The sequence below is a fragment of the Coregonus lavaretus genome (assembly GCF_964263955.1).
Source record: "Coregonus lavaretus genome assembly, chromosome: 28".
Classification (NCBI taxonomy): domain Eukaryota; kingdom Metazoa; phylum Chordata; class Actinopteri; order Salmoniformes; family Salmonidae; genus Coregonus; species Coregonus lavaretus.
Genome location: NC_140015.1, coordinates 25,780,284 through 25,792,212, shown reverse-complemented (window position 1 = coordinate 25,792,212; position 11,929 = coordinate 25,780,284). Strand labels below are relative to the sequence as shown.

General features: G+C 44.3%; 1 protein-coding gene across 1 annotated transcript in view; it reads right to left on the bottom strand.

The window, feature by feature from the left end:
• Window positions 1–1,218: 1,218 nt before the first annotated feature.
• The window catches only part of LOC311104212 (acid-sensing ion channel 2-like), a gene marked incomplete at its 5' end in the record, with an annotated part of 392,644 nt that continues 381,933 nt past the window's right edge, over window positions 1,219–11,929 (bottom strand). Inside the window, 5 exons of the mRNA XM_084145947.1 lie at window positions 1,219–4,147; window positions 4,852–4,920; window positions 5,903–5,982; window positions 6,814–6,905; window positions 7,497–7,650. Of these exons, the coding sequence (XP_084002073.1) occupies window positions 4,046–4,147; window positions 4,852–4,920; window positions 5,903–5,982; window positions 6,814–6,905; window positions 7,497–7,650 (497 nt within the window). The 3' untranslated portion in view covers window positions 1,219–4,045. The remainder of the gene's footprint in view (window positions 4,148–4,851; window positions 4,921–5,902; window positions 5,983–6,813; window positions 6,906–7,496; window positions 7,651–11,929) is intronic.

The following is an 11,929-nucleotide window of genomic DNA, read 5'->3' as shown; positions in this document are numbered from 1 at the left end:
AATGCGTGGCGTGTAAAAATCGTCTGTCCTCGGTTGCAACACTTACTACCGAGTTCCAAACTGCCTCTGGAAGCAGCATCAGCACAAGAACTGTTCGTCGGGAGCTTCATGAAATGGGCTTCCATGGCCGAGCAGCTGCACACAAGCCTAAGATCTCCATATGCAATGCCAAGCGTCGTCCGGAGTGGTATAAAGCTCGCCACCATTGGACTGAAGCAGTGGAAACACGTTCTCTGGAGTGATGAATCACGCTTAACCATCTGGCAGTCCGACGGACTAATCTAGGTTTGGCGGATGACAGGAGAACGCATTAATCTAAATTGTATGCTCAATTGACATCTTTGCCCATGTATCTTGGTGCGTTCTCACCAAGATCTTTTGCTAACACATTTTAAACCTGCCTACCCACTAACCTAAGTGAGAAGAATCTATACAGGTAACAAAGTTCCTTAATTACACATCCATCAACCTAATCAATGTGCAAATATTCTCAGGTCACCGTCTGCTGTCAGATTGCTTTTTCTGGCAATACTCTACAAGTAAATCAAGTGCACACAAAATTCACTCTATCAGCAGCGGGAGTTAAATTAACTGCATAACATTTCTGTTTTGTAGGACGTTGTCATCCATAAATAATATGATTTGTAGATCCTGGGGATGAACACTAATATTATAAGACACTTGTATTAACGGAACAACAGTGCACCCAGAGGGAAGACGCAGACACAGCTCTTGATACATACAGAGCAAATAGCTGGCAGGAGTTCCTGGAGTGTGCTTATGCAAAATAGAACCTGACCAGCAGCACAAAATGGCTTTCAAGTGAATTATCTCCCTCAGCTGTGTGAGTCTGTCTACTAGTACCGCTCTGCTTGGAGGACTCCTCTGGTGTTCTGACTGTTGTTATCACTGGGAGCTGAGAGGGAGAACAATTCAGTGCACATTAAGTCTGTGTAGGAGAGATGTCAGAGTGAAATAGGATATCCCCTTTACATTTATAACACCACAACATACTGTAGGCCTCCTGCAGGAGTTGTCAGAGTCTAAGGCACTCTGCCAACTGATGTATTTTCCCAAGCTCCCACAACTCTCCACAAACCACAAGTACTGTATGACAGAGTATTATGCTAGTGGTCTGCACGATGGATCCTCTTTCAAACCTATGAAGAAATGAGTGATAAGTCTACACAAAAAGGCACACCCGACAGGACACCGCAGCAAAAACCTTTTTTTATCGTTTCACATTAAAAACATGTACTGTATGCTACATCACAAAATGAAAAAGCAGTCCTGCAATAACAATAGAAACCAAAAGAGAAGAAACAACCAGTGGCATTTTCACTGAGACCCAGTATGTGTCCTATAGTAGTGTACCTATCTCCATGGACAGATCAATACAGTAGGTGAGATGCAGGGGCGGACTGGGACCAGAAATCTGCTCTCGCATTTGTAATATACCAGCCCATTTTTTTCCTTGAGGTCCCCACACCGGTCCATATTTTTCCTCAAGGTCAGATAATCATTTTGCGAGAAAAAAAATTGAGTTAGACAGGCCCACTACGCTAAAAATTAACCGCCCCTGGAGATGGCGGAGATCACTGCTAAAGGAGACATGCTAAGCCATACATGAGAGATTAGATTACACACAGCAGGTCAACAACAGACAGGAAATCATAGTTCAAACAGTCTCACAAAGCACTTGGAGTTCATTCCCACTTGTACTGTACATTATAATGATGACACAGTACAAATATATTTTTTTTTTGTCACATACACCGGATAGGTGCAGTGAAATGTGTTGTTTTACAGGGTCAGCCATAGTAGTACGGCACCCCTGGAGCAAATTAGGTTTAGCTGCCTGACTCAAGGGCACATCGACAGAGTTTTCACCTTGTCGGCTCGGGTATTCAAATCAGCAACCTTTCGGTTAGCGGCCCAACACTCTAACCGCTAGGCTACCTGCCGCCTGTCTGAATAATCATGGCTAATTGATATGCTACTCTGGATGGATGTACTCGTTAAATCATAGTGATGCAATATGGGCCCTTTTAGTGTGATGGCACTAGATTGGAGGGGCATTAAAGAAACAAAGTACAAACCAAATTATTTTTTAGATGAACAAGTCAGCGTTTCATGTCAGGGCTTTGGTTAGTCTTTTGTCACTTTTGAGAACAGAACAACACCTCCTGGGCTCTCACACCAACCATGGTTTGGTGATTTTAATTTTAACTGGTTATTAAATGTGTTTAGTTGGGGGCTATGAGCATCATCAGTGGATCATCTATTTACAAAATATTTGGCTTAAAATCACCTACAATTTGACAAAGCTTGTGTCTTTCAGTCAGAGATGGACAATAGTCCCGGCAAACTGCAGAGTGTGCAGGGTACCGTTTCTGCAGACGACAGTTCTTACATGTTGGTCTTGATTAGTTGAATCAGTTGTGTTAGTGTTATCCTGCTCTGTTACCAGATCTTTATTTGCTTCAAATCAAAATGTCAACCAGTCATAAGTCGGTTCATGTAAGTCCATCTTCAATAATAATGTCCACTGTAGAAAGGACAGGACACTTGTACCCGCTTTGGTTTTTCGTACCACAACACCAATATTAACACCACAATACAACACACCTTGTATCCTCAAATTAATCAGAAGATAATTTCCCCTCGTCTGAATCTACATCAGTGCAATTATTATCATCCTAATCATTATTTCCATTATTAAAACCGTGATTATCATGGAAATTCAGTTTAAATAGTCTCTATCTGGGCTATCTCCAGGTAATGGCCAGGTCCATTATCTAAAATCTGATGAGGTGGGAGTCCGTCAGGTCTCTCCAGACAACACACCCACATCATGCAGCTGAAATGAAACCAAACCTCCTCAGCATGTTAATTTATGAGCGACATTTGTACTCTGCTTGTATTCTGCCAGGCAAACAATGTCACACTCCACCTCTCTGGTTTTGGCTCAGCCTCAGTCATCAACGAGTACTTTTACCTCACTGAGGCGCTGCCGCCAAGAGGCAAGTGTTTAATAATTTACAAGAGTTTACACGTAGGAATATGGCACCTGTTTAATATGTTGTTAAGAAGCAGCTCAGTACCTTGCCTTCCCTCTGCATACTAACCTTGTGGTAAATGATAGGAGTGGAATCAATAGAACGGATGCATTAAACAACAAATTAAATAACTGAATGCAAAACAGTCATTTTGGAATTGATTCTTTAGAATGCTCATGTTTTTCCAATATGAATGCAAATACAGTCCCAACACCCCTTCCCCAAGATATACAACTCACCACCTAAGAAAACAGTGCATCAACAAAATGGAACTGCCTTCGATGGATGTGTCATATTAAATATGTTATAGAGAACCATGTTCAATCTATACATTCTATTTCTATAGCTGGCCTCGTCTCATTGGAGAGAGAGAGAGAGAGAGAGAATGAGAGAGACAGGGTAAATGTACAGTAAAGCAACACTGCAGTCCAGCGTCAGCCAATCAGCATCACCAAAGAGAGAAACCGTCTCCGAGAGGAAGCGGCGCATGCAACTTGGACAGTTCACAGTAACTGTTATGGTATAATGTCTGGCAGTACTGACCGATGGATGACTAGTGAATACACATGTCCTGTACAAAGATGAGTCCCTTCCCGTTAGGTTTACAGTATAGTCTGTCTGTTTGTGAACTGGAGAAGACCTATGAGTTGTCAGGTAGATGAGCACATGAGGAGGAGGGAGGGGAGGCGGCTGTCCTCCTCCAGCAGGACGGTAACAGTAACAGTTCCAGTAACAGAGAGCACCAGTAAGTCCAGGTGACAGCTCCTTAATCCCCATTAGTGCTGCAGTGACTGTGTGGAGGGGAGGCCCAGTCTAGCCCAGCCACCCTCTCCTCTGACCAGCCACCCAGCCACACATCCTCCCCACCAAAGTCACTCTCATTCTGTCCTGCTAGCCTGTGGAAGAGGCTGCTGCTTGCTTGCTCCCCGTGAGGTGGTGGCTCACAGTGGCCTGGCCTGGTGTGTGTGTGGAGCTGGGCTGGGGGCTCAGCAGGCGATCTCCTCCAGTGTGCCCAGGGTGGTCTGCAGGGGGATGCTCACCGTGTGGCTGATGGCCTCTGAGTGGTTCGCCACCGGGTCACAGGAACTCTGAGGTAGGGTGACACACACATATGCATGTAATACACTTATACACATGCACAGAGGTCTACCCTGCATCCCACTGCTGGCTTGCCACTGAAGCTAAGCAAGGTTGGTCCTGGTCGGTCCCTGGACGGGAGAGCAGATGCTGCTGGAAGTGGTGTTGGAGGGCCAGTAGGAGGTACTCTTTCCTCTGGTCTAAAAAAAGATCCCAATGCCTCAGGGCAGTGATTGGGGACATTGCCCTGTGTAGAGTGCCGTCTTTCGGATGCGAAGTTAAACGGGTGTCATGACTCTCTGTGGTCACTAAAGATCCTATAGCACTTATCGTAAGAGTAGGGGTGTTAACCCTGGTGTCCTGGCTAAATACCCAATCTGGCCCTCATACCATCATGGCCATCCAATTGGCTCATTCATCTCCCCTGTAACTATTCCCCAGGTCGTTGCTGTATATGAGAATGTGTTCTCATTCAACTTACCTGGTAAAATAAAGGTAAAATAAAAATACACTTAGTGACGTTTTGGCACGATTCAGTAGGAGAGATCTCATCTCCTTTCTTGTCAATCACTGTAGAATTACATTGGGATAGCTGTCTGGCACAGAACAACATAAATCATCTTGAGGTTTGGCTGGATGCTAAGCCACAAATACAATATAAAACATTTTCCAAACAGTGTGACAGTTTGTCATGTGATTAAACTGATGACCTCACCACGTCCTCTCCGTGGCTCTCCTCCTCGTCGTCTCGGCTCAGTAGGTCCAGCAACTTGTCCTTCACCACCTGACAACACACATATGTAACACACATTATCAGGGTCAAAAAGACATACACTGTATCTCCACAAAATGGTTCATGAAGTGTGGTTTTTACACGCTGTGGTAACTTATGACCAATTAAGTTTAAGGTGCATTTTAACTGTTATAATTGGCACCATAAATAATACAGTGGGTGTAGACTTTACCGTGAAATGCTTGCTTATGAGCCCTTCCCAATGATGCAGAGTTAAAATATAATAATAAAAAGAAAACTAGTAACACAAGAGGAATAAAATACACAAGAATGGAGCTACGTACAGGGAGTACCAGAACCAGATCACTGTGCAGGGGTACCAGGTATTTGAGGTAGATATGTACATGAAGGCAGGGTAAAGTGACTAGGCATCAGGATATGTAATAATATCCTGACTCAAGGCCAAACGTCACCTTGGCTGTTATTTTAGTGGCGGTCATTAAAACCACAACCAGAGCAGCAGCTCTCTCTTTCTGCGACAAAACCCCCCACCCAGGCTCCCCATTAAAACATGAGAAAGGTTAGAAAATAAGTACTTTTCATGTGTATTTCTAAAGCCCTGAGGGCACAGAATGACTGGTTTGTACTTGGCAGAGCTCCAAGCAGACCAAAGCAGTAGGAGCGAGAGACCGACGGCTGAGCTGACTTAATGAAAAGGACTGATCACGCACCTCAATCACTCAGCCCAGCCAGTCTGATATATGGCAAGGCTTTTGTCTCAACAATTTAAATGTGAATGTGAATATGTGTGTGTATGATTGGCCTTGAGTCTGTGGAGAAATGTGTGTGTAACCTATTAGACAGTGCTGTCTCTGATATTCATTGTTATTCATTTTGTTGTTATTATTACTTTCGCCAAACATAACTGTCTGTGAGAGTGTTTGATAATGTGTTTGTGAGAATGTGTGTTTCTCAGTAAGGTGTGTGTGTCTTTGGAAGTTTCTACGTGGTGTGTGTGTGCTCTATGTCTGACCTCATAGGCGTAGTCAAATAGCTCCAGGATGGTGAGGATGCTGGCCCCGATGAAAAGACCCATCTGACCACCTATATCACCTGGAAGACCAACAACACACTGAGAGAGTGAGTGAGTGAGTGAGTGAGTGAGTGAGTGAGTGAGTGAGTGAGTGAGTGAGTGAGTGAGTGAGCGAGAGAGATAGAGAAAGCACTGGAAACCCAAGAGCTGAACCCTGAAAAGAGTCCACTGTGTCAGCTGTTAAAAACACTAAACAACCCTATTATTCAAACACACAGGGAAATCAATCAAATTGTTACAGAAATTAAAATCTTATATTTGACAAATTGGGAAAGGATGCTGAGGATGCTGGCCCTGATGAAAATACCCATTTGACCACCTATATCACCTGGAAGACCAACGAGAGAGAGAGAGAGAGAGAGAGAGAGATAGAGAGAGACCCCCATATTAGAGACACATATTTCCCTCAGATTACAGCGATCCACAAAGAATTCGAAAACAAACCCAATTTTGATAAACTCCCTTATCTACTGGGTGAAAAACCACAGTGTGCCATCACAGCTGCAAGATTTGTGACCTGTTGCCACAAGAAAAGGGCAACCAGTGAAGAACAAACACCATTGTAAATACAACCCATATTTATGTTTATTTATTTTCCCATTTGTACTTTAACTATTTGCACATTGTTACAACACTGTATATATACATAATATGACATTTGAAATGTCTTTATTATTTTGAAACTTCTGAGTGTAATGTTTACTGTTAATATTTATTGTTTATTTCACTTTTGTTTACTATCTACTTCACTTGCTTTGGCAATGTTAACACACGTTTCCCATGCCAATAAAGCCCTTAAATTGAAATTGAATTGAAATTGAGAGAGAGAGAAAGAAGATAGGTAGGTATACCCAGTAAGCCTGCCACCTCGTAGGCTTTCTTCTGCTCGATGGTCTCATAGTTCAAGGCCTCAAAGAACACGTCCAGGACCAGGATGTTATCCCTGAAAGAGAGAGACATCGATAAGATCAGATAACACTTCAATCATGTTAAAGAGACGACAACACATTTTTCTTGATATTTTCCTCAGTCATCAGTCATTCTTCAGGCCATCAGTCTTTTCTTCTTTTTTTAATGAAAGTTAAATTAACCATCAGTCTTTTCAAAGTTTGTTTATCTTTCTGTCAATGGGGAAATAGACATACAGGCCATATACATAATCAATACCTACTGTATCAATAGTCTTATTATCAATTGCCATAAGTAAGGGTACTTATTCTTGTACACTGAACCATATGTCCCATACAACATCATTAGTAGAGTAGCATCTCAACTGATGACTGCATCCACTTGAGAATGCCTATTGTTATTATCATCAAAATCCCATTACATGATAACAATACCAGGCTTCCAGTTCCCTTTCCCATTAGTCTGAGCGTCAAAGACATCTCACTGTAATTCTTCACTTTCCACCCACACACTCCTTGCTATTACTACATACTATATATGTGATACTGTAGGCTGATGTATATTAGATTTGTCCTTCTACTGCATTCATCTGTTCGTCTGGAGCCTCCTATAGGCAGGTACTTACGTGATGTATTTCTCAGAGCGGTTGAACTTCTTTTCCAGGTAGCGTGCTGAGGTCTTACTGGGGATCTTGACCATGGACAGCTCCTTGTTGTAGCGCGTCATGTTGCATGGTGTCCTACAGATGCAGTTACTACTCTCCAGCATCGACAACTTGGCTACAGTAGAGAAAACAGTAAGACATGAAGGAGAGGATGAAGGGATAGATGGAAGAGGGGTAATGGGTGAGGATGGAGTGAGAGGGGAGAGGGAGATTTGACCTTATTCTGAGGGCAACTGAGGGTACACACACACAAACAAACACGCATGCACACACACTCTCTCTCGCTCACACACACACACACACACGCACACGCACACGCACACACACACACACAAGCCCCACAACTCCGTCTTGAGCTCTGTATCGCATGACACTCAGTCCTGAAAAGCCCTACTGACTATTCTAGTCAACATCTCTGGTCCTATCCAAATCAATTTCCACTGACAATAACCAGTCTCAATCACATTCTCAACACATGCTAGTCTGCTGCTAGGTTCCCTTAATACATAGAAATATAAAATCTGATCTCCCAACCCTAATCTCTCACTGTGACAATAGTATGGCAGTCTCCCCAGCTCGCCCTGGGCAGGCCGGAGTCTCCCTTGGATTACTAATAGCCTTCAGGGCCAAGTGGTCACGTAATTGCAACAGGAAATTCAATATGGCACCTCAGTCGCTTTTCATTCTCATTCAAATAAGGGGTTATTGGATCCGGGTAGCAGTGCGCATTCATAACCCTGATTTACACGCTCTCTCTCCCTCTCTCTATTTCTCTCTCTCCCTACATCACACTCTTACTCTCTTTCCTCTTCTTCCCTACCTCTCTCTCTATTTCCTTCGCTCTCTCTCCCTCTATCGTTCTGTATTTCTCTCTCTATTTCTCTCTCTCTATTTCCACCATCTAATCTCTGTCAAAGACAATTATTGTAACCAAATCATCTGCTTTATTTCATATTTCCAAGCTTATTAAGGAACAGTGTTTTAATGCCTTAACACTCTCCATTACGCTGTCTTTGGCTGTGAACAGAAGTTTATATTTCAGCTTGCAGTTGTTCAACCCAGAGACAAGCTAATCCTTTTTATTGTACGTTTTGGTTTAAAACCATTATGTGAGATGAGAGGATCTTCTGTCATTCATCCTGCAATGAAACCGCATTTCTAAACCGATTACGCTGGTAATGTGATTGTATGTTCACATATTTCTGTTGGCAATGCTATTCAAGTAGACATTTCACAGGACACCAAATGTCTGTGTTTTCCTCTGTGTGTACAATTAGGCTCAGTGAAGATTTCTGTGTTCCTCTGTAATCTAGTCACAGGTTCCTTCAGTGAGAACAGATGCAGCTGTCTTCCATTAAAACAGCAGCCAGTTCCACACTGTTTATGTTTCCCAAACTTCCTGACTGACACATTGGTTTAAAAAAAGAACAACAACTTCAAACTTTACTAAGTGAAAATGTTACTGGTGCGGTGGGTATATCAAATTGTCTCACAGTCCAACTAGGAACTGATTTGCATAGAATTATTGGGTCTGTGTGTTTGGATGGAGGACGCACAGCCATTTCAAATTAAACCAATTTAGGAGTAGTGAGAGGGAGCGAGAGGGAGCTAGAGGGAGGTAGAGGGAGCGAGAGGGAGCGAGAGGGAGCTAGAGGGAGCGAGAGGGAGCTAGAGGGAGCTAGAGGGAGCGAGAGGGAGCTAGAGGGAGCGAGAGGGAGCTAGAGGGAGCTAGAGGGAGCGAGAGGGAGCTAGAGGGAGCGAGAGGGAGCGAGAGGGAGCTAGAGGGAGCTAGAGGGAGCGAGAGGGAGCGAGAGGGAGCGAGAGGGAGCGAGAGGGAGCTAGAGGGAGCGAGAGGGAGCGAGAGGGAGCTAGAGGGAGCGAGAGGGAGCTAGAGGGAGCTAGAGGGAGCGAGAGGGAGCTAGAGGGAGCGAGAGGGAGCTAGAGGGAGCTAGAGGGAGCGAGAGGGAGCTAGAGGGAGCGAGAGGGAGCTAGAGGGAGCTAGAGGGAGCGAGAGGGAGCTAGAGGGAGCGAGAGGGAGCTAGAGGGAGCTAGAGGGAGCTAGAGGGAGCGAGAGGGAGCTAGAGGGAGCGAGAGGGAGCTAGAGGGAGCTAGAGGGAGCGAGAGGGAGCTAGAGGGAGCTAGAGGGAGCTAGAGGGAGCGAGAGGGAGCTAGAGGGAGCTAGAGGGAGCGAGAGGGAGCGAGAGGGAGCGAGAGGGAGCTAGAGGGAGCTAGAGGGAGCTAGAGGGAGCGAGAGGGAGCTAGAGGGAGCTAGAGGGAGCGAGAGGGAGCGAGAGGGAGCGAGAGGGAGCGAGAGGGAGCTAGAGGGAGCTAGAGGGAGCAAGAGGGAGCGAGAGGGAGCTAGAGGGAGCTAGAGGGAGCTAGAGGGAGCGAGAGGGAGCGAGAGGGAGCTAAAGGGAGCTAGAGGGAGCGAGAGGGAGCGAGAGGGAGCTAGAGGGAGCTAGAGGGAGCTAGAGGGAGCGAGAGGGAGCGAGAGGGAGCGAGAGGGAGCTAGAGGGAGCGAGAGGGAGCTAGAGGGAGCTAGAGGGAGCTAGCCAGGCTGGACCAAGAGGAGACCTTAGATTACTTAGCCTTTATATAACACTCTTTTGTTATTAGTTATCAGGCAGTATTGGTTATGTTTCCTTGTCAGATGTTTTGCTTGTTTTGTATCGTTCTATGTTCGTTAATATTCAACTCACTAACTGCACCTGCTTCCTGACTCCCTGCATCAACATTAAATCTCCACAGTCCCAGTGTAACATGCCTTGGGTTCATATCATCCTTATTAGAGCCACATTGCCTAATTACAGTGGAGGAGCCAGAGCCAAAGCCTAATAATTGCCAGTGTTTGTGTGTGTTGCCCGGTAGGTAACAGAGCTCCAGTGTGTGCGAGTGAGAGAACGCCTCCCCTCAATGCAATCAGCAGGGGAGTTAGACACACAAACACTTTTCAATAAAGTTAATTTAGTGGAATAAACAAGGTCATGTCTCATCTGATTTTCATTTATCCCTTCAGTAAAGTATGAGTCTGTGGTTAAGGTAAACGTATAAATTAATGTATAAAAACAGACTAATAAAAAATTATACGAAGGAGAAAGTGAGAATAGAAAGTAATATCCCAGTTTTATGGAAAATAACAGTTCAATATAGATGGGCTGAGGTACAAAATGAGATCCTACTGTATGTGAATGCAAGGGGAAAGACAGAGCTCCCCGTCTTCTCAACACACACAGATAAACACAGATTCCTTATCTGTAATATATACAGTAGAGTATGAAAGTAAAATTAACCGAGGGAGGCTTCTAAACCTGGCTTTTCTAGCGGAAAAACACAGCGGAATAAATACTAATCCTAAATACCAGGGCCAACCAGCACAACGAGAGAACCTCTGTATTCTCCATGAATGATCAATAATACATGTGTAGCTAACTAATACAGTATATGTAAAGTCATTTGGGAATTGATAAGACACTTGTGTTGACACAATGTACATATGTCTTTCCTTCATGCTATCTTTATGTCCCCTAACCCATGGAGAAACAGGAATGCTATAATGTCAAATCATATCTGCCCAATCAGACCAAACAGCAACAACAAGAAGATGAGTGAGAGAGAGGAGGAGGGAGGTGTTGCACTCCCAGTAAGTATTCTATTCATCCGAAGCACTACAGCAACGCATTATATTTTACCCAACACTACTTTCTCCACTTGAGGCTACAATAGGTTGAGTTTCCTGGGGAACCTGTGACGCACCGGGGAAGTATGCAGCGCGCTGTACAGCCTGCGCTCTAGCCTATTGCGCGAGTGTGTTTATGAGTCTGCTATTAAAGAATGTGAAACAATGTTGTGTAGGTTAATATGCAAATAACGGCGCAGTACTACAGTGGTGTGCAGAACAGCATCTCGGAACGCACAACTCGTCAGTCCTCGTCACGGATGGGCTATTGTAGCAGACGACCACACTGGGTTCCACTCCTATTAGCTAAAAACAAAAAGAAGCGGCTCCAGTGGGCACGCGATCACCAACACTGGACAATTGAGGAGTGGAAAAACATCGCCTGGTCCGACAAATCCCAGTTCCTGTTGCATCATGCTGATGGCAGAGTCAGGGTTTGGTGTAAGCAATGGGGGGTCGACCCAGTACTAGTTGGGTGTACCTAATAAACTGACCACTGAGTGTATATCAATTCATTCATATGGTTATATAAAGGCTGAAGGCTAAAAACAGCCTATACTATATCAAGGCCTACAGTGCCTTGCAAAAGTATTCATCCCCCTATTTTGTTGCATTACAACCTATAATTTAAATGGATTTTTATTTGGATTTCATGTAATGGACATACACAAAATAGTCCAAATTGGTGAAGTGAAATGAAAAAAATAACTTGTTCCAA